Source organism: Oncorhynchus mykiss, chromosome 6 (genome assembly GCF_013265735.2).
Source record: "Oncorhynchus mykiss isolate Arlee chromosome 6, USDA_OmykA_1.1, whole genome shotgun sequence".
NCBI classification, from domain to species: domain Eukaryota; kingdom Metazoa; phylum Chordata; class Actinopteri; order Salmoniformes; family Salmonidae; genus Oncorhynchus; species Oncorhynchus mykiss.
In genome coordinates, this window is record NC_048570.1 from 77707391 (window position 1) to 77731369 (window position 23979).

A 23979-nucleotide genomic window follows, 5' to 3' on the forward strand; every position below is an offset into this window, starting at 1 on the left:
TAAAACAGATAAATATGAAATACAGCCGTACAAAATGGTATGGATTTCCTATGAGGCCACGTGACACAAGCTGCTTTGAAATGCAAATAGCAACTTATGCACATTGTCCTTTTCAGGCGCTGGCACCTATTGATCGGCTAAAACAAATTCTATTGATCATTGAATATTTAATGGGGATAATTAAATCCAGCGCCGAGGTACTTACACCCATTTCCAGGTTTCAGCGTGTCTCTCAGGAGACCTGGCGTTGACTTGCTAATGCTTCTGGATCCTTCTCGGAGATATGGCACCATGGTTCATTACAGTAAAATTTGATATTGAGAGTTCATGTTCAGGATATTTCACAATGTCTTTCACCTCCATGACGTGAATGTTCTCTGTGCTCTGGGTGAACAAATAAAAGGTTTATTTGTTTAATAATCAAACACAAATCATAACATGAAATGTTATGTATATCTGTATATTCTTGTGGCCTATCAGTTAGGGCTGTTGCCTTCATAACACATGGCAACAACCAACAACACACAGGAAGCAGGAAGTCACTGTGGAACAGGAACAGGACGTTGTTTCAGACAGACATTTCTGTTCTGTGTGATACACCACAAACAACCACAGCGTGCGTTGATCACTATCAGCTCTCAGGTCCATGTTCTCAACTGTTTGAGGACCTCCATCTCCTCAAAATCCTCTCTGCATTCATTCAGGAAAATAAGAGGAAAGAGGAAGAAAAATCTCCCTAATCGACTGGCATAATTTATGACATTAAGAAAGAGGGGAACAGGAAATAGTTGCTGTAGGAATAGCATTAGAGGGCAGGGCAAACCACACGGGCCAGTGTTAAACAAAGTGCCAATCAATAGTCCTTTTATTAGTGGTCACAATCAATACACTGGTGACGGAGCGGCCAATTAACACTATCGACCCACCGGCATGGAGAAAGGGAAGGAGGGAGGGGTTATGAGAAAGAAGTGAGGAGGAGTAGGAGGAAGAGGAAGATGAGGGGGGGGTGATGAGGAGGAAGAAGAACACTCTTTCCCTCAGACCTGGTTTTCATTCATCTCGACTGAGGGGAAAGCAGCAACGGGGGGAGAAAGAAAGCAGGAGGGTTGGGAGGAGAGAGAAAGAAAGAAAGAAAGAAAGAAAGAAAGAAAGAAAGAAAGAAAGAAAGAAAGAAAGAAAGAAAGAAAGAAAGAAAGAAAGAAAGAAAGAAAGAAAGAAAGAAAGAAAGAGAAGGCAGGATTCCCACCGTGGTGGGCATCCCAGGGGTCTGGTGTGGAGGTCTGGAAGACACCCTGACAGTTACCAGAGGTCTGGCTATCTCCCTGGAGGAAGTGTGAGTCAGGGGAGGCCACTGGCCTCTGTCTCCCAACATCCACATCTCCTGACTGGCCTGACTGTGTGGAGAGCCTTTCCCGGTCCAGTGTGTGTGTGTTGAGGGTGACCTGTCTGTCCTGCATTGGGAAGGCGCTGTGCCTCCTCTTCTCACCATTGGGTCAGAATGACAATGAGATCACAGCACTAAGGTCCCCTCTATGTGGCCCTGCGCCCCAGGAGGCTGGCGTGTGAGGGGGGGTAGAAGTGGCGGCCATGCCTCCTCTAAAGACATTCATTCTGATATTGTGGGTAATATGGCTGGGGGAGAGGATGGGTAAATGTTTTCAAATACCTTGTTAGGGTTAAGAGTGTATAATATAAAATGTTTCAACAACACCACTGCCATTGGCAAAGTCCCAAAAACAGACTAGCAGCTCAAAATGCCTGCCTCACTACATCCAGTCATTTACCTCAGCTCATATGTGAGCTGACATCCCATCACACCTTCCCAGGGACCGTCCAATGTTGACAGTTAGCCCCCCCAGTCTTTCCTGTTCCCTTTCCCCGTTCCCAAGGAGATAGGGTCAGAATGACATCTGGTCCATGTCAGCTGGCGGGGCAGAACTCAGTAGAGGTTATCATACACGGCAGAGGTTATCACAGCCCTGCTATCTGACCACAGTTGGAACACAGACCCTGCATCCTGCATGGAGGGAGCACCCCCAAACACACACACCAAACCAGCGTGCAGACAGCACAATGAGGAAGGAGCGTGACGGGGGGATGAGAAGGAGGGTGAGGGGGTTCAGGAAGCGACAGTCAGAGCTAGCAGCGTGTGAAGTGATAAGCCTGGGGCAAGGACCCCCACACCCTAAGGGGGACCAGGGGCTATGAGGCTACTGTCTCAGCCTCAGACCCAGCTCTGTCCCCAATGACTATCCACCAATGGTCTGAAACACATACGGAAGCACACGCAGGCATACATACAGTACATGCTTGCAAGGACATATGCGCACGCACACACACGCGCGCGCACACACAGGACACAAAATGGGGCTATTTGACACTTCAACATTAACCATCTCATCATTAGTCCTGTCTGCTGTGCACCAAGTGCTTGGTTTCAGGTTACCTCCGATTCAGGTTCAAAGGAAGACACACTTCCTCAGTAACATCTCCTGTTATCTGACAGCTAAAAGAGAGGAACAAACAGGGATCCACAGGCTCAGAGGCTTTTAATACACTATTTCCATAGACTTCTAACACAACTGATAAACTCACTGAGTCAAGTTGATATTTATTGATATTAAAATGTCAAATTGAGTAAGTGATTGAGGCTCTTGCATGATTAGTGAAATGAGTGAGAGACATGTAGTTGGTTTCCACAATCCTCTGGGCTGTGAGTCTGATATACCTGTCACTGAAACATCTGAGGAATGGCTGTCTATATCTCAGTTAACACAACGAAACTACAGGAACATGGACCGTAGGATATTAGGGATAACCCCAAAAATTACCACAAGAGTCATTGACCATCACTATCTACCGTTAAGACCATTCATGCTCGAGTGATGATGTTCAAAACATCATGAATTTCTGACCAGAACAGCCAATATGAGAGTTTTCAAAAATGTGCCTCTGTTTGTCAGTCTGTCTGCCTGTCAATCTGTCTGTATGTGTCTGTATATGTCTGTCTGTCTGCCTTTCTAACCATCTATCTGTCTACACATCTCTCCTTATTCACCCTCCATCAAAGTTTAACCAGCTCTTTCATGTAAAGGCCTGCTTTGATGAATTAAAGACTGTTGGAGTACACAGGTTGGGTAGGTTTCTCTCGGTCCACTGGTGGAAAATATTCACAGGCTGGGATGGGATCTCCTTCCTAGTTCTTCTGTAAGGCTTCATCTGTCCTCTCCTCTGCCCCGTCAGCCTAACAAAGAGCTGCTCTGTAACCTCAGACTGGAGTCCCAGTCCTCTAAAGAAAAATCTCTACATCTTAGAATTGCGCTGCCCTTTACTTATTGATCATGTGGAGGCCTTTTCTGCGATGAGAGAGGGTGGATGGGAGGAGGAAGTAATTCCCCAGCAGCAGAAAACAAACTAGACATGCAACACACTGCTGACCAGACCAGACAGAAATAATGGGATTTTCAGATTGATTCTCCCCATGTGATGAAACCACAGAGTAACACACTGGTCAGTACTCCTACACTGGGTAAAACTCAGATTCAAGTCTGTTGCTCATTTCACAGATTGAAGTTCCAGCCATATTACAACCCATAAAATACAATCCAAAAATGTTATACTGTGGCTAGTGTTCATAAAACTATACATACATACAGTATGTGTGACTCAATCAAATGAACATGTGGATCTCTGTTAGACTCATGAACAAAATACAGAACCAAGAGTGGACTGATTCACAGTGAATAGAGGCCAGACCAGGCTAAAAACACACAGAGACAGTCTAGTCTTGCTGAACACACACGGAGGCCAGGCTAAACACACACAGAGAAAATGTAGTCTTGCTGAACGCACACGAAGGCCAGGCTAAACACACACAGAGGCCAGGCAAGGCTAAACTAAACACACACAGAGACTTTCTAGCCTAGCTGAACCCACACAGAGGCCAGGCAAGGCTAAACTAAACACACACAGAGACCTTCTAGCCTATCTGAACCCACACAGAGGCCAGGCAAGGCTAAACTAAACATACACAGAGACCTTCTAGCCTAGCTGAACCCACACAGAGGCCAGGCAAGGCTAAACTAAACACACACAGAGACCTTCTAGCCTAGCTGAACCCACACAGAGTCCAGGCAAGGCTAAACTAAACATACACAGAGACCTTCTAGCCTAGCTGAACCCACACAGAGGCCAGGCAAGGCTAAACTAAACACACACAGAGACCTTCTAGCCTAGCTGAACCCACACAGAGGCCAGGCCAGGCAAGGCTAAACTAAACATACAGAGACAGTCTAGTCTGGCTGAACCCACACAGAGGCTAGGCAAGGCTAAACTAAACATACACAGAGACAGTCTAGTCTGGCTGAACCCACACAGAGGCCAGGCCACTATAAAAGCACACAGAGTACATTCTCTAGGCTGAGTGGGGTCAGTGCCAGGAGTTTGTGATGAGGGAGCTTGAGATGTAGTGAAGCACAGAAAGCTCCAAAGCCCGGGCTAAGTGAACAGATTAGAGGACCGCACAGCACAGTAGTGCAGCTCTCCTCTCCTCTCCCTCTGCTTCTGCACTCACATTGACAGAGGTCAAACACACTCACACACACACACATGTACCATGCACAGAGAGAGACACACACACACCGTACCACAGTCAGCACACCATGAACACTCCAGACATACTGAACAGCATCCCACCAAGGAGAGACATAGACAGACTGTAGTCAGCATAGAACATACATCTCAGTCAAGTAAAAAGTCCATGGTAAGAACCGACATAGACACAGGGGGACCATGTGCAGAACACAGCAGAACACAGGACATAGTGTTACAAGCTAGTTCCTGCCTCCACTTTCTGCTAGAACCCCAATTAGCACCCTATGCCCTATATAATGCACTACAGGGCCCACAGGGCTCTGGTCAAAAGGGATGTTTTATATAGGGAATAGTGAGCTATTTGCAACACAGCCCTGGTGATACACTCTTTTGTTGCTGAGGATTTTCCTGCACAGCAGGAAATGCACATTTGTAGCATATTTGAGTTTTAAAAAGGAGTCATTTCCATTTTGAAATTTCAGACCTGGTTTGCCCTAACAAACAAATGTCCATTAATTATAATCAACATAATAATTCACATTTTCTATTGCTGTACGATTCTTTTAGAAAATGTCCGTCTGTCAGTGTGATGCGTGTTATGGTGAAGCACGTCTACATCATGCGTGTGTGTCGTGTTCCCCCTACCAAGTAGCCCCAAGGTAACTCTATCTGTTTACTCTCAACACCTCTGGGTGACAGTGGTGTTTGACACTTGGAATTTAAGCAGGGCACCAAAGAGGTGTTCTACAACCTCACTGACTCAGACTGTGTCTGCTTGTTTTCCCATGAGCTAGGTAAACATGACACTTGTTGAAGGAACTTCATTCACCATATATTTCAGAGGAATGCTAGGTACTCTCCCTTGCGCCTCTCTCCATTCATATTTTCTTCTCTCGCCCTACCTCTATCTCTTCCTCATCTCTCCTTCGCTCTCTCTCTCCTCCCTCTCTGCTTCTCTCTCCCTCCTCTCTCCTCTCTCCCTCCTCTCTCTCTCTCTCCCTCCCTCATTCTCTCTCCCTCCTTTTCTCTCTCTCTCTTGTTCTCTCTCTCCTCCCTCCTTCTCTCTCTCTCCCTCCTTCTATTTCTCTCTCCTCCCTCCCTCCTTCTGTTTCTCTCTCTCTCTCTCTCTCTCTCTCTCTCTCTCTCTCTCTCTCTCTCTCTCGCTCTCTCTCTCTCTCTCTCCTTCTCTATCTCTGTCCACCCAAGAGTTGTCCACTAATATGCTCCTATCCTTGAGATAAATGGACAGAAATGTCTACAATCTAGATCTCTTAACTTCAGAAGAGGAAAACATCTTGAACAGAATAACATGTTAAAAGCAGAGGTATTGCATTTCAAGGAGACCCCTCTTATTTGGGTACAGCCATTGCAAATAGAGGCGTGGGACTTGAGATCTGATCCAACCCCTGCTCTCTCCAAAGTAAGCTTGACAATCTGCAAATCAGAAATTAGCACTAACAACCAAAAGCTGAAGCTGGTTTTGAAATCTGATGATGTATTCGCTGTGAGGCCAAGGTCAGGGTTCAGGCTAGAAACCGATGTTCAGAAACTACTTTACAATAACCAGCATCCCCGGCATCAAAGGTATATGATTTCACCTTTCTTACATTTAGACCTTTTGATGTTGCAGCTACGTAACATCTGCTTCTAAGTTGGATGGATTTAAAGGAGCCCTCCATTTTAGGCAGATCCAGATTTGACAAACAGTGGTGGGAGGGAAATAACTTTGGTCAGGCCTTGTTGTAGATAGCGCATGTGATTTGAATGGAAAAATGTAACTGAAATGAAATAACCATGTCCAAGTGGCAATCTGACTGAGCTGTAGCAGAGACTGGGGAAGGGAAATGCATAACATTGTTCTGAGACAAAGGAATGACAGTCCTGCTGGATTTCATTAGCATAGAACCATGCCAGTATTCTGTTCAGAATTAGACAGAATTGGCCTATTCTCCCTGCTAACCTCCAGCTAGACACATTGGGCATGTAGAGTGATATGCAAACTGGTGTCATTTTATGGCAAGAAGTTCTCACTTTTGTCTGAACATTTTAAAGCATGAGGTTTAGAGTGACTCATTTAGTAACAATAAAACTGTACTGGTAGACGTAAAATCCTCAGAAATTCAGGCTTCGTTTCCAAGTCATGCAAGTTGAGCAGAGCACATGTGATTAGCTCATCCCAGATGTCAGCCATGATATAAATCACAGACTACTATAGGCAGCAGATCAGGTTGTCTTGGAGAGGAATGGTGATCATGTCAGACACAAGTGGGTAAAGATCCTAAAGACCAGACCCATTAGCTTATAAGGGGGACAAGAGCAGGAAGTCAGGCCTTTGTCAAAAAACATGGAAATAAAGTATCATTAAGTTCTGTGGGTTGACATGACGTGGGGGGAGACAAGCAGGAGACAAAGAGGAACAAATGTGTGGAGGAAAAGAGGAGGAAATATTTTTAGCACCATCTGGATTGAGTTTGAAGTCAACCATGGAGGAACCTCCTGCGCCTGTGTGCAGCAAACCAGGACCAGAGGTCTGGCCGATTCAACTGTCATTGGTGGAAATGCTGTTTCATCCTGCAGGGGGATGGCTGGGGTATAGGGCTGGAGTATAGCACTGGGGTTGAGGACAGGGCTGGGGTATAGGGCGGGAGTATAGCACTGGGGCTGAGGACAGGGCTGGGGTATAGGGCGGGAGTATAGCACTGGGGCTGAGGACAGGGCTGGGGTATAGGGCTGGAGTATAGCACTGGGGCTGAGGACAGGGCTGGGGTATAGGGCTGGAGTATAGCACTGGGGCTGAGGACAGGGCTGGGGTATAGGGCTGGGGTATAGCACTGGGGCTGAGGACAGGGCTGGGTATAGGGCTGGAGTATAGCACTGGGGTTGAGGACAGGGCTGGGGTATAGGGCTGGAGTAGAGCACTGGGGTTGAGGACAGGGCTGGGGTATAGGGCTGGAGTATAGCACTGGGGCTGAGGACAGGGCTGGGATATAGGGCTGGAGTATAGCACTGGGGCTGAGGACAGGGCTGGGGTATAGGGCGGGAGTATAGCACTGGGGCTGAGGACAGGGCTGGGTATAGGGCTGGAGTATAGCACTGGGGTTGAGGACAGGGCTGGGGTATAGGGCTGGAGTATAGCACTGGGGTTGAGGACAGGGCTGGGGTATAGGGCGGGAGTATAGCACTGGGGCTGAGGACAGGGCTGGGTATAGGGCTGGAGTATAGCACTGGGGTTGAGGACAGGGCTGGGGTATAGGGCTGGAGTATAGCACTGGGGTTGAGGACAGGGCTGGGGTATAGGGCGGGAGTATAGCACTGGGGCTGAGGACAGGGCTGGGGTATAGGGCTGGAGTATAGCACTGGGGCTGAGGACAGGGCTGGGGTATAGGGCGGGAGTATAGCATTGGGGCTGAGGACAGGGCTGGGGTATAGGGCTGGAGTATAGCACTGGGGCTGCCGACAGGGCTGGGGTATAGGGCTGGAGTATAGCACTGGGGCTGAGGACAGGGCTGGGTATAGGGCTGGAGTATAGCACTGGGGCTGAGGACAGGGCTGGGGTATAGGGCTGGAGTATAGCACTGGGGCTGAGGACAGGGCTGGGGTATAGGGCTGGAGTATAGCACTGGGGCTGAGGACAGGGCTGGGTATAGGGCTGGAGTATAGCACTGGGGCTGAGGACAGGGCTGGGTATAGGGCTGGAGTATAGCACTGGGGCTGAGGACAGGGCTGGGGTATAGGGCTGGAGTATAGCACTGGGGCTGAGGACAGGGCTGGGATATAGGGCTGGAGTATAGCACTGGGGCTGAGGACAGGGCTGGGATATAGGGCTGGAGTATAGCACTGGGGCTGAGGACAGGACTTGGGTATAGGCTGGGGCTGAGTGTGGGGCTGGGGCTAAGTATAGGGCTAGGACTGAGTATAGTGCTGGGGTTGGGGTATAGGTCTGGGGCTGAGTATAGGGCTAGGTCTGAGTATAGGGCTAGGGCTGAGTATAATGCTGGGGCTGAGTATAGGGCTGGGCTGAGTATAGGGCTGCAGCTGAGTATAGGGCTGGAGGTGAGGACAGGAATGGGGCTGAGTATAGTGCTGGGCCTGAGTATAGTGCTGGGCCTGAGTATAGTACTGGGCCTGAGTATAGTGCTGGGGCTGAGTATAGTGCTGGGGCTGAGTATAGGGCTGGGGCTGAGTATAGTGCTGGGCCTTAGTATAGTGCTGGGCCTGAGTATAGTGCTGGGCCTGGGTATAGGGCTGGGGCTGAGTATAGGGCTGGAGGTGAGGACAGGGCTGGGGCTGGGGTATAGGTCTGGGGCTGAGTGTAGGGCTAGGGCTGAGTATAGTGCTGAGGCTTTGTATAGGTTTGGGCTGAGTATAGGGCTGGACTCAGTATAGTGCTGGGGCTGAGTATAGGGCTGGACTGAGTATAGGGTTGGAGGTGAGGACAGGGCTGGGGCTGAGTATAGTGCTCTGGCTGAGTGTAGTGCTGGGGCTGAGTGTAGGGCTGGAGGTAAGGACAGGGCTGGGGCTGGTGTTTAGGCACAGGTCTGTGGCTGAGTATAGGGCTAAGGCTGAGTATAGTGCTGGATATAGGTCTGGGGCTGAGTATAGGGCTTGGGCTGAGTATTGTGCTGGAGTATAGGTATGGGGGTGATTATAGGGCTAGGGCTGAGTAGAGTGCTGGGGCTGAGTATCGGGCTGGGTTGAGTATAGGCCTGAACTGAGTTTAGGGCTGGAGGTGAGGTCAGGGCTGGGGCTGAGTATAGTGTTGGGGCTGAGTATAGGGCTGGGGCCGAGTATAGGGCTGGTTGTGAGGACAGGGCTGGGACTGAGGACATGGCTGAGGTATAGTGCTGGGGTTGGTGTTTAGGCCTGGGCCTGGGGCTGAGAAGAGGGCTTGGGTAGAGGGCTGGGGCTGGTGTTTAGGCCTGGGCCTGGGGCTGAGAACAGGGCTTGGGTAGAGGGCTGGGGCTGGGGTTTAAGGATGATGCTGGGGGTGGAGCTTGGCTGTCTACATGGGGCCTACACAGGACTCTGTTGGTCTGGTAGCAGTTAGCCCTGAGCCAGCACACTTACCTGCACATGAAAGCAGTCAGGTCAGTTTTCTCAGACCTGTAAAATAACCACAGCAAAGTGATGATGACTACCAATTGGGTGTCTTGTACTTTTTTCAAAACCACAACGAAAAATCAAAACAAAAATGTGTGTTGTGATAATGGAAGGTAAATCTCTGCCAACATGTTTCTCCTGTGTAACACAAGCCTAATTCACATCACTACATAACTCTGTTTCCTTCTTTTGGTGTGTCTTTAAACTCAAAATCAAAAGCAAAGGGAAAAGAAGGGACCTGAACTCTCTTTTAGGAAAATAGTTTTTTTCTTACATTGCCCTAACCTTTTTTTATGGAAGTTTCTTGCATGTGTTAGAGTTCCTCTACAGGATCGGTGTCCCCCCACGGGACGGTTGAGCTGACATAGGCAAATGGAATTAGCATGAGGTTGTAAGTAACAAAATAAAATCCCAAAACATAGACATATCTGATATGGGTAGAAAGCTTAAATTCTTGTTAATTTAACTGCACTGTCCAATTTACAGTAGCTATTACCATGAAATAATACCATGCTATTGTTTGAGGAGAGTGCACAATTATAAACTTGAAAGTGTATTAATAACCCAATTAGGGATATTTGGGCAGTTTTGATACAACATTTTGAACAGTTATGCAATGGTTCATTGGATCAGTCTAAAACTTTGCACATACACTGCTGCCATCTAGTGTCTAACATCTAAATTGTGCCTGGGCTGGAATAATGCATTATGGCCTTTTTCTTGCATTTCAAAAATGATGGTAAAAATTATAAAAAATAAATATATTTTACCAGATCTAATGTGTTATATTCTCCTACATTCATTTCACAATTTCCACAAACTTCAAAGTGTTTCCTTTCAAATGGTATCAAGAAATGGTATCAGTCTCCCCTCAGTAGACTGAAAATATTTGGCATGGGTCCCCAAATCCTCAAAAAGTTCAACAGCTGCACCATCGAGAGCATCCTGACCGGTTGCATCACCGCCTGGTATGGCAACTGCTCGGCATCTGACCGCAAGGCACTACAGAGGGTGTTTATTATCTATGCATAGTCACTTCACCCCTTATGTTTTACTTTAGTTTATTTGGTAAATACTTTCTTAACTCTTCTTGAACTGCACTATTGGTTAAGGGCTTGTAAGTAAGCATTTCACGGTAAGGTCTACACTTGTTGTACTTGGCGCATGTGACAAATAAAGTTTAATTATTTTTTATTTGAATATGCATATCCTTGCATCAGGTCCTGGTCCTTTTAAGGTCCTGGTCCTCCTTCAGTGATGTTATTGAAGCAAACACTGCCTCCCTGCATAATTATGAAGAGAACGAGCCGATCAGTGTCTATTGTCACGTCCCACATTCTAAACACACACAGCCTCTTCTGAAGAGTTCACGGTCCATCTCTTCCTGGAACCAGACGAATGAAGAAACCAAAAACAATATTTCTGAAAAAAGAAGAGTCTCAAATCTAACTGTCAGCTCAAGCGAGAATTATTTCCCCTCAGGCGGCTCGCCACTTTTCCTTGGTAATCTGCCCCAAAACTCCTAGTGAAGCCTTTCAAAACTATTTATGCAAACAAACATCATGCACAGCTATTTATATTGGCACCACTTCTCACTTAACCACCCTCAACCAGGACCAGATGGGGCCCCACTCTCTCTCAGTGGAGCAGAGGCAGCTGCAGAGGAATATGGAGTTTAGTTCAGTAGGCACAGCAAACCAACGAGACCCAGGCCCGGCCAGACTGCACTGAACTACCTCCACTCATCCCAACTCATCATACTCCTGATGGAAGTACTGGACAGAGGACAGAGGTAAACAGCTCACCCCATGAGCTTCACCTTCAAAGAAGGATAGGATAGAATTAATGTCTTTGAGGAGGAAAGTGACAATTTTACATGTCTGTTGTGCCTAAATGTAGATACAGTAACTGATTCCATCAATATACTCCTGTAATTTATCACGTTCCGTAGATTCTCTGAAATATTGACATTCAAAAAGTTAAAGATAGCAACAACTTTAATATGTACCATGCCTCCTATAGTGTTAACAGCCATGGCTGTAGTGTGAAGGGTAATAGGAGTGACAGCAATGAGAAGCGTCTCCCTGCCTTCCTCAGTGGGCCAGAGAGCTGGACCATGATGCACTTCTCCTTCCTGGCTGCTGCTGGCCCTCTGCTGCGGGGGAAAGTTCATTCCAGAGCCAGCAGCCATCTTAGGAGAGACCACACCAGAGGAGGCTGGTGGGAGGAGCTATAGGAGGACAGGCTCATTGTAATGTCTAGAATGGAATAAATTGAACGTTATCAAACAGCTCAGTCATATGCAAACCACGTTTGATCCGTTCTATTGATTCCATTCCAGCCATCACAATGAGCCTGTCCTCCTATAGCGCCTTCCACCAGCCTCCTCTGGACCACACATACACAACCACATGAATAGTGACAGAGATGCAGCTACACTTGGCCAATAAGGACATGCACTGCACACGATGTGTGGACAAAAATAGATTGAAAATATGCGGCATGCCCAAACATGAACGTTAGGAAATTTACGGAGATACACACACACAACACCGCAGAAGGACTGGCACACCCAGTATAGACATGTAGTGCATACACCCTCTGAAAACAAACACACAAAGACAGCCAGAGGCCCTAAGAAGTAAAGACGCTATATGACGTATACCAACTTCCAGTCACCCACACACACACACACAACAACAACCTTACGTAGACACAGCCAGATACCACAAGGACAAAGTAAACACACACTGCACTGAGCAAGGCTCTCCATAAGCAGTTCTTTCCCAGAGTCACAGGAAGCTCTCTCAGTGACAAGCTACAAATCCCTGACACCACCACTGATGATAGCTTTACAGCACAGCCTCCAGAGGCCTCTGCCAGGCCCAGGCAGCCTACACACTCACTCACTCACACACACACACACACACACTCTCACACACATACACATACTCACACAAACACACTCTCTCACACACACACTCACTCACTCACTCACTCACACACACACACACACACACACACACACACACACACACACACACACACACACACACACACACACACACACACACACACACACACACAGACACACACAGTCCCAGGAGCACCAGAGTAGTGACTTGGGTCATTGGGATGTGCAGTTTATAGTACTGCTATACTAGTGACTGTAAAGACATGGATCCCCATCCAAAAGAATGTTCTTGCAGAGGTTATATGGTGTTTTGTAGAGGGACAGAGGGAGTGTCTGTAGCATCTGGGCAGCCCTAACTGGGCCTATTCCTACAATCACACAGACAACAACCGTGTGTGTCTCTTCTCTACCTAGGTATATCTTCTATATTGCTTATTGAAATAATTATGCAAATATGTTCTTCTCCCCACCTCCCTGGGTTAATAAAGATTGAATGATCCCCCCTGTGTGCAGGACAATTTGTTCACTCGGCCCTCTAAATGTTTATTTTACATTTAACTGGGCACTGGTATGTATGGCCACATCCCTGATCATCTGACCACTTCTCATTAGAATATTTAGGACTTTTCTTTCCATTTTGGATAATTTAGCAGCAGTAATAACACACCCCGGATGAGGTGTGTGTGTGTGTAATAATTCAGGATAGGATCACTAGTGAGTGAGGTGTGGATTCATGGGGATATATCAATCCACCTTAATGAGATTGCTCACCTCTACGTTTGTGCTCTCATCCCTTCCCCAGGTTCTCCCTCTCTCCATCTGTCTGGCCTTATTACCATTTCATATAAAACCTGAAATATCTTATGAAAACCCAGCAAAGCTTTGTGAGCTTCATTAAATCAGCATAAGAAATGTATTAAGTGGGAAGAGACGTCTTGGAGGCATGGCATATAGCCCCCTGTGTTGACTTAACCTTTATCTTAGTGTTCTGTCTGATCCTGATGGGAAGAGGAACTGGAACTCAAACAGTCTGCTTAGTGCTTACCACAGGAACCAGGCTGAAATAACCAGAGCATCTTCTGCATAGCCTACAGTACATCCTTGGATATCTACTTTGTCCCTTAAGGGCTACTGTAGACATCTACCATGGAAGAGGGAGATGAATGTAGTCTGTACACTAAATATTCTGAAGGTGTAAATGCAGGGACCATTCTACTGTATATCCCTAAGAGATTCAATCAGGGACCAAAACAATCCTACTGAGAGGAAATGGAGTGGATGGGTTTGTGTTAACAGCTCATTTGAACTCTGATTAAATTTCAAGGTGCTTCTCCAGACTGGAGGCTGAAATCGGACAGGACATGGTAGACTGATGTCTCTACAGCAAAGTAATTTTGCTGTGTCAGCACCTGAGCTAATGCTCATGTCCTGTAAAATCGAACATGTCATCACAGGTAAAATAGTCAAAGAGTGGAACATAACACACATTCACCTGACAAGAAACGTGAACAAAACAGTCAGATGTGGGATTCAAGTTGTTTACAATCCCCTGACAAAGATACAAAATTCCTGTTGGAATTTGTAAAGGAAATAGGTTAATAGATACTCAGTTCAAAACATGTCTAAATGAACATGAAGATGGGGCATTTTAAAGAGCAGTTGCAAACTGGCCAGTTAGGTTTGCCATTACAATTAGTGTTGATTTGGGCCTAATGCAGTGAGATCCACAGTGACTGGTCCTAATACATTATGTATGAGGCTGTCCATATGCACTTGGGCCATCATGCATGCCCTTGTGAGAAGCACAGACCACAGCAAAGCAATCTACATGTTCTGCCCCCCTTATGTACACACATTCCTCTGTAACTGTGGAGGAATAATAACCTCCCATCTCCACAAGATTTTACTTCTTAAAGATAATAATTCAGCTATAGCACACTAAATTGAGAATGAAACACAAATGTGATTTTTATTCCAATTCTATTCGTAATTGTGCGTTACTATTAACAACAGTAGGCCTAGTAAAGCCAATGGAGAAAGTAGGTCTATAAGTACAGTTCTATTTTAAAGGACTATTGGTCCTTCTCTTATCAAGGAGAGCATCTTTATCCATCTCATCTACATAATGTTGTCATGACCACTGCTTCTCCAGTCAACGCTCAATACTCATACAGTGCAGCCAGATACAATGGACCATTCCCACTACCTGTGTAACATCTGTAAAGGTATCCAAGGGCAATTCGACCACTGTGTCCGCTGCCAACCTACTTTATCTCCTTGGAGAATCTCTGAAGGGATCAAAATCCATCTTTACTCGCGGCTCTCTGGCGCCACTCGAAGAGAAAGCCCGTAATCGCAGACGCATCTCCAGGGACTAAACACGCAATTACATTTGAGTGGAGAGGCATTGAAATATCACTCTCATATCAACCATGACAACAACGATTATATCCAAGATAGAAGGGAATGAAGCCGACCGCATTTGGTTGGTGACAGCGGGAATCGTCACTCTTGTTATTGTCAATAGGAAATAGTTTGAATTTAAATCAATAAATAATTATATATTTAGCTATTCTGTGTGTGTGTGTGTGTGTGTGTGTGTGTGTGTGTGTGTGTGTGTGTGTGTGTGTGTGTGTGTGTGTGTGTGTGTGGGTAAATGCTTGCGATAATGACATTTAATTGCGAATTGCGCGTGTGAGGAGAGAGAAAGAGAGAGAAATTCATGAACTTCCTTATTCTAATAAACCTTACAATTATTTATCATTTTATTCTCAGCGAGGGAGCTATATTTCTTCCACAACTTTCAACTGACCATCATTCAATTAAAATGCAATCTCGTCGCCCCCTTTCACTGGTATTTAATTAGAATTGAGAGCGCAGAGTTTTCCACGTCGTTTTTTCCACACAGCTCTCGGGTTTTACCTCAAAGGCATAGTTTCACTGTGTTTGCGTCCCACCCTGTTCCCTATATAGTGCACTACTTTTGACCAGAGTTCTATTGGCCCTGTTCAAAAGTAGTGCACTATATAGGGCATATGGTGCCATTTCAGACTCAGAAACTGTGTAACTTGCTGGTTAAACAAGGGCATGTATCCATTTGTTAATTGATGCAATTACGCATTACGCGTAATGGTCACGTAGGTCTCCAGGCACGCATCCATCACTCGTCTATTGACCTGCCAAAGCCTTTCCATCCGCTCCTACTGGGACCGATCCTCTCCTCCTGAATCAACCCCCCCCCCCCCTCTCTCTCCTCCTCTCTCTCTAATAGAGAAAGATGGGAACATCATCGTCATTAATTCGGTCCTACACCTCTGACCGGACAGATAGAGGCGCACAGAGGTCGTAAAAACGCGTTAAATCCACGACCATCCACTGGTGTTCACTTTTTTTCACTTTTAGATATTCATAATCCGCAAATCCCAATGTAAAAAGACAGAATAAGTGAGTGAGGTATAGTGTCTTCAAATTAAGATTTTTTTTGTATGGATAAATATGTATTATTGTTCAAGTGAGCACATAAGACTAACTAACCAAAATGATTATTTTATGATGAAGATGCTGATAAGAAATAGCAAAGAATCAGATATCCCAAATGAAAGAAAACACAACTGAAGGCTTTCGGTTCAAATATTGTCCAAATAAATATGTATTATTCTATGCATAGTAATAACAAAATATGCTCGGTGGTCATTTCAGTTGGTATTATTTTATAATTGGACATGATACGCATCAAGAGCCTTGATCTATCTGACAGTTCCACAACTGTACCAGAACAACCCCCTTCCTTCATACTCTTATCAGTGAAGCAAGTGAAGAAGACCACTGCACAAAGCCGAGGGGACACGGGGAGTGCACAGAACACCTTAAGAAAACGCGATGTTAGATGTGATTGGCAAAGACATTATTCTATCCTTGCTGTCCTGTCGTTCCGGGATTACAATGACGTCACACTGATACCCTTGCATGGGTGAACGCTAAAGAACTATAGAGGCACAAATAATAGCACAAGCAGAGTCCATATCTTGCAAGTCTTACGTTATCCTTTAAGCCTTCTTCAGCTAATACAACAACCATTTTTGTACTTAATGACGCGTAATTTCATTTTCTTATCATTTCCTTCGGGGGATTATTCATATATAAAACTATCTGCGGCTGTTGGTACCAGCCTCAACTCTCCCTCCTAAGTGCAATCATCTATTATTGAGCGAGAGGCCGTGCGTGGAAATGTGTGTAAGAAGGTGGATTTGAAGTAGAATTGGTTACAATCGATCAAGGGTGAAGAATATTCCTGATGTTAACAAAAGAAGCAGCTATGTCTTTCTCTCAGTTTGGATATCCTTATAATGCAACTTCACAGGTAAGACAATATCAACGTGCTTTTTTCTCTCTCAATTTCTAAGTGACAAATATGTAAACAAACGAGCATCATTTTAATTTGAACAGCTCACTCTATAATCTAGATGCAGCACTGAATGGTTGCTTTCAGAATATTGACAGCTATTTTCAAGTGACGCTTTTGTTTAATCAAAATATCGACAGACATAAACACAGGTCCAATTTAATTGAATTATGAATGTACTCACGTGTTGTTTTGATATGACAAAAGACCTGTGTTTATTACTACGCTATAGCTCCGTTGTGTAGCCTAATTGCGCTCTGAAGTTAACAGTGAACCTTCCCAACTTTCTCTTTCATTCAGAGATGTCTGAATTTGGTATTGACAATAACTATTATTTAGAAAACGTGAAGTAGCCGTACGGATTTATCGTTTAAATATATTTGTTTGGAGACAACTGGACAAATATATGCAATAAAAGTTCTCAGAACTTTCATTCAACTAGAAATAAGTTATTTTCCTATAAGAGTATTAAAAGTTTTAGATCCTTTGTTTTCATAAAATTTCAGTAGCCTACAATAGCTTAGTCGGGCAGTGTATGAATACTTTGGGAATTACTTTTATATAAAATAAAAAAGCTAAATTAACTGAAACACATTATTTCCAAAATGGTACCTTATGATTTCACCTGGATATTATGTCAAATGCGATTCTAAAACTTTTAATCGAATTAGGCAGACTCACAGCACGCGTTTATATCTAGTCTCCATCTTACCTGAATTGTCCTGTATCTCAAAACCATATCAAAATATATTCTAGATATAAAGATAACAGAGCTCATACACGAAACACGAATGACATGTCTATAATCCACAATTCTCTTCATGCAGTTTTTCGTGTCGGCAAACCCCAGTACGACTTGCTGCGATTCGATTTCCAGGTCGGTCTCTGACGGGACGAGCGGTACCCAGACTCCTGCTACCTTCTGCTGCCCTTCCTACGAGAACCGGCTCCTGGCCAGCACACGGACAGAGCTCAACGCGGCACTAGGGATGTATAGCTCGCCCTACGCTGCCGCGGCCGCCGCCAGCCAGAACTATGCCAGCTACTTCCCCTACAGCGCCGAGCCCTCCGCTGCTATCTACTCATCTCTGGTAAATCCCGTTTAATCTAATAGAGGATTGGGGGTGGCTGGGATGCGATCGATCAAGATGGATGCTGATCAAAATTACTCTCCAAGTATTTCGTTATTGAAATGACTTTGAGTAGCCTGCCTGCCTGATGGATGGGTCGAATAGACTTTGCAGTTTAAAAAAATACTCATATTTAGGCTACCAGTAGCCTATTATGTTTCAATTTGGAAGGGAGTAAAGTAGCACAAAATGTACATCAACTTTGTTTCCAATATTTAGAAACAAATAAAGTTCCCTAAGTGCTTCATAAAGTTGTTTTCTTATTTCAGAATCCACAGTATGAAATGAAGGATGGCACAGGCACTCTGCATTCTGGCATAACTCAACCTGCCACCTACTATCCTTATGACCACTCACTGGGCCAGTACCAATATGACAGGTACGCAACCCCACACTTTCCTTATCTGTAGTGCATCAGCTCAGCTATTCCTTGTTAGTGTAATAAAGTCATATAGCGCCCTGTCATGAGTAATAACTTACATTCAAGTAATCTCACACCTCCAGAGCAAAAGGTCACAATCTATGCAGCTCTATACTGCTAGATAGAGCAGAGCTGTATAGTCCATATTTCAGACAACACTCCAGGAGTGCCATGTGTATGGGTGAATAGTTTATGAGCTTATATGCTAATGTTGCTAATGGCTAATGTGTTGTCTGCTATTACTACCAGGTATGGGACTATGGACTTTAATGGGTCAGCCAGGAGGAAGAATGCCACACGTGAGACCACCAGTACCCTGAAGACATGGCTGTACGAGCACAGGAAAAACCCCTACCCCACCAAGGGTGAGAAGATCATGCTGGCCATCATCACCAAAATGACCCTCACCCAAGTTTCCACCTGGTTCGCCAACGCCAGGAGGAGGCTAAAGAAGGAGAACAAGATGACCTGGTCACCAAAGAATAAGGCTGGGGACGACAGGAAGGACGACCTGGATAAAAGTGACCAAGATTGTGTCACCAAAGGTACACATCCTCTCTTCCCTCTTCCATCTAGCAAAGCATTTAAAAAAAACATGTTTTTTCACAACGATTTACAGTAGCTTGCTTCCTCTTAAACTAATCCACATCACCTACAATAACAACAAACTGTGAATTGATCAAAATTACTTCTTCTGCTCCTGAATATAACTACTATTCCACATATCATGTTGTGTGTATTTGACAATTCAGATTCCAGTGAAAATTATACTGCTTCTACTCCTAATATCACCAGTAATATTCCTGTATATTTCATCATTCAGATTCCAGTGAGTGTAAAGATGAGAAAGACCTTCATCTGAGTGACCTGGAGGACATGGAGGACGAGGACTGTGACAAGCTGGACAGTGACTGTGAGAAGATGGCACCCAGGGGCCCTGAGGAACAGCAGGACCTCCACAGGGCCATGTCCAGTGGTGGTGTTGGCTCTGGAGGCCTTCCAAAGAGAGACTGCAGCTCAGAGCTCTCCCTCTCCTTGCCCAACAGCTTCCACCACTCATTCCCATGTGGTATCAAGAGCCTACCCACCCTGCCCTCTCTACCCACCATGCCCTCGGATTTCCTTGATCCACTGGTGACGTCCAAGCCCCCCTCCACCACCACCACCATCCCCACGGGCACTCACACTGTGTCCCTGTCACACTTCGAGGTGTCGGACCGGGACAAACCAAGGATCTGGTCTCTGGCGCGTACAGCGGCCACGGGGGTCATCCTGGGCTCTGCTCACCACGGGGCCCCAGAGCTCCGGACAGGGGGCATGCTGGGAGACTGCCATCTACAGGGGACCAGGCTACCAGTGGCTGGTACCAGACTGTGTGGGCCCCTCAGGGGCCTCCAGGATCCTACTAACATATCCAATGCTGAGAACCCTTTCCAGGAGGGCCCCTTGTTGCAATCTAAGGTCTATAGTGCAGGCGGCTACAACCACAAGGCCCTCCAACTGCACTGTTCCTCCTATCCTGCTCTTTCAGACTCATGCCAGTACTCCACTATTGAAGGTATGTACGTGTTGTGACACTTGTGTTCATTTTTGAACGACTGTAATTGTGAAATTACCCGTGTAAAGTTATACAATGTTGAAATGTGTTTCAGAAATGCACATTTGTTTCACTGCTATCAAAAATAATATTTACAAATAAACGCTATACAATGACCTGGCTGCTGCAAGTTTCTTATAGTGTGGTTTCTGTTGTCTAGGATTCTCCAGTGGGAAGGCAGAGACAGAGCCCTCGGAACTCAGTGACACATGTGTGACCCTGCAGGATGACAAGGTCACTGCCTTCAGACCTGTTATGAAGAGGTGAGGAAGGTGAGCCTTCACACACACACACACACACACACACACACACACACACACACACACACACACACACACACACACACACACACACACACACACACACACACACACACACACACATTCAACTTGTACATCATTCAACCTAACCATCATCTGCTAATCCAATCATTTGGATTACACCAGTTGTACTGTAACTTTTCTATACTAACACAGGTTGATGGTATTACATATGTGATCTTGTCTATAAAGTGAATATATTATTGGATTACCTGAAGACATATGTCCGTCTATAGTTAAGCACATACTTCTACATTTGACTGATGGTTTTATATTAGAAGGTATGTTCCTTTGCGAGGCTTGATATTGTAATGGATATCAATAAATAACGAGCTTTTCTTTTTCCTCTCTCTGCCCCTTAGGTTGATGGACACGCAGTCATTACACAGTGGGACTTTTATTTAGCCGGTATTAGGCTATGCACTATAAAGACTTGGGATGACGACGAGCACCGGACATCCTACCTACCTTACACCTGGGAACTGCGGCGCTCCGCAGTCAAAGCTCGATGAGCCCTGTCCAAACTGTGGAAGCTGCCATGATTTTGCACAACGTTGTTTTTATTGTGTTGACGATGACTTTATGCAAGACTTTGAAATGCAACGGTATGGGAACTGACGGTCAATTCATGATGTATGCAAAGGGCAATCGTAGTGTAGCAATGTTATTGATTTATTTGTGTATTTATTATTTGATTCTCATCTGTTCATGTATTTATTTCGTATGTGTCATTTAAATATTTTGTTACATGTATGTATTGTTTCAACTGTGGTTGTGTGCTATTTTTACCTGATTTAAGGGAGAAATACTTAGCTTGTTGTTGGTCTTTCTGTTCGCTAAAAGAGTGGGATTTATCGAGTTGTAATCGGAATTGTCTATTGCGTATGTGTCGACCTGGACAAATTGTTGATTGTGTTGTGTTCATCTCAAAGATAATTGTGAGCTTATTCTGTGTTTGCCATTCATGAAATATTTTATAAGAATGAATTTTTTCAGGAACTCCTCGTTTTTGTGTAAATATTATTTCCAGAACATTAACATTGGTTTAATCGGCCAATTAAAACATTTGAGACTGTTGCACTAGATCAAAGTTTATCTTCTTAACGTGGAGAATAATACTGGAACGTTGTTGGAAGGTCATAATTCAATAGAGAACGTGAATGAACGTTACAAGGCCAGGAAGAAAGGGGACATCATCTCTCCATTGTAATTATCTAATCAGTTCTGGCATCAAACACTTTGTTACTGTTCAGACAAGCAACGAGGCAGGAATACGGGATGAATGCTGCTTTGTCTGCTGTGTAGGGAGCCGCTGCAATAATTTACTTGTGTTAATTAAAAGGTCATTTGTAGTATCAAACCCATAAAGGAACATTCACATGGTTTGTGTGGGTTAGACTTTGGTTCTACTGTTTTTGCCTGAACTTTTTCATGTATAACTGATTGATATAACACATGAGTATTAGCACAAGTATTAGGCCTGTGAGTAAAACTAAGCGATTTGTCATCATGCGTAAAACTACTAACACGAAAGCACTGGTTTCTTATTCCTGTCAACTTGAACTTTGAAGTCAGTTATTTTCAGAAAATTATAAGAAAGTTAATAGATTATATTTTACATGATTATGGGCATGCATGACATGTAATATCGCATAGCATATTGCTCACTCCACAGTAGAAAACTCGAAAAACCTTTAAACAAAATGTTGTTGAAAACACTCAACTGCAATGCAGAAATGTGGGCCTAGCCTGAGATGGATATTGTCCAGACTTTATTATCAGAGGACCAAAAGAAATGCTACTTAATAAACCAAAATAACGGTGTGACCTGCAGCGAATGACCCACAGTTTAGAGGCATGCAAATTAAGCCACCAAAAGATACACGTTATTGCAGGTCGGATTTGGAGGATTAGAGCTTGTAATAAGAGTATTAGGTATCGTATTAGGTCTATTGAAAGGAGCTGTGGTCAATGTTGTGGGCCCGGCCTATGGATGGGGATTGGGATGGGGGACCCCTCAGTAATGCATGCAATGGTGTGACTTCAATGTAACAGGGTTTGGCGTAATTCCCTAGGAAATATCGTGATGAGGAATTATGAGGACAATAATAACATAATATTTAGAGCTCTTTAATTCCAATCGTCTCCTCTCAGTCTCTTATGAATTAAGATGGTATGGTCTTAACAATGGACTTTGCATTTAGTAATCAAATTATATACATACAGGTAGGCCTAGACCTATTGCGTTATCCACACACACAAAATAGACCTACATAGAGGCCTGCGTAATAACAATGTTGTTACGTTTCTTTCTGTTTTATCGAATATGACTGAGAATTTGAAATAACATAAAACCTCCTCTAGAATGTACAGATAAGCAGAAGGCACACATCAACTCTTAAAAAACACTTTTAGAAAATAGAATATGTGTCATCAAACGGGCCTACTTTGCCACACTATTCAGGACAATTAATCTATTTCCATCTCTTCATATAGACAACCTTCCCGTCAAAATAAATTAAAGGGAATCTTTGCCCACGAGGCCAGATAGAATGAAGGTGCGTGATGAACATCTGCTGATAGTTCAGATACGTGGTTTTCTTTTATTAAAGGTCAACCGACCGTGATTTCCGATTATCCATCCAGATCACCAACTCAATGCAATCTGTCCATACAGCCAGGCGAGATATGTTTCGGCAAATCTCTCCAAATATAATCTTGGGGAATCATATTTCGAATACTCTTTTGATTAAACAAATCTGAGCCTGGGCAAGATGAGCGAATAACATGGACACAAATTTAAAGATCCCGTTATTAATGTTTAATGAAAAAAAAAAGGGTTTTGCAAATTCATTGTGCTGCCAATATAATATTGCGTCATGTTTTGTGAGCGTCATGGATGACAGCTCTCTGCTAGGACTACTAGGCTATTATGTGTGATTTTTCTCCGTTATAGATTCATACAGACCTCAAGTCGTTAACAAAAACAAGATGCGTCCATTAGGCTATATGATCGAGGACATTAAAACAATATTATCTCCCTCGTCTCGTTTAATAATACGTCTATTACTTACCACATAGACACGCGTCTCACCGATGGATCCCTATGCATTAAGATGTGGGCTATAGCTGTGTATTACATATTTTGCGGAAAGTTCATTAAAACGGGGTTGTAAAGAAAAGATGCCAAACGTTATTGAAGGTAATGATGCATGGGCACTGGGATTACCACTATACCGGTATACCTGGGGGAAAGCAAAGCATGGGCAATGGGATTACCACTATACCGGTATACCTGGGGGAAAGCAAAGCATGGGCACTGGGATTACCACTATACCGGTATACCTGGGGGAAAGCAAAGCATGGATAATGGCGTGGACTCAACTCATCCCGCGTCTGTCTTCTCTTCTGCAGCTATTAGATCAATAAGTCAGTTTTACACACTGTTTACACGCTGCTAACCCAGAACGACTAGAGGAGGCCTCATTGTTGCCTAAATGAG

At 44.6% G+C, this 23979-nt stretch overlaps 1 protein-coding gene across 3 annotated transcripts; it reads left to right on the top strand.

Annotated features, from left to right (window-relative positions):
• The first annotated feature begins 16434 nt into the window (after positions 1–16434).
• Positions 16435–23099, top strand: LOC110526613 (iroquois-class homeodomain protein IRX-6). 3 transcript variants are annotated; one of them, XM_021607726.2, is made up of 7 exons: positions 16435–16967; positions 17887–18100; positions 18409–18518; positions 18810–19105; positions 19384–20118; positions 20318–20420; positions 20840–23099. In XM_021607726.2, exons 1-7 carry the CDS (start codon positions 16954–16956, stop codon positions 20880–20882), a joined length of 1515 nt encoding a protein of 504 aa, XP_021463401.2. In that variant the 5' UTR covers positions 16435–16953; the 3' UTR covers positions 20883–23099. The 3 variants fall into 3 exon arrangements, with proteins under 3 accessions (XP_021463401.2, XP_021463399.2, XP_021463400.2); XM_021607724.2 differs by having other exon boundaries at positions 16436–16967; positions 17837–18100; positions 20840–23098; XM_021607725.2 differs by having other exon boundaries at positions 16436–16967; positions 17837–18100; positions 20318–20429; positions 20840–23097.
• Positions 23100–23979: the final 880 nt, after the last annotated feature.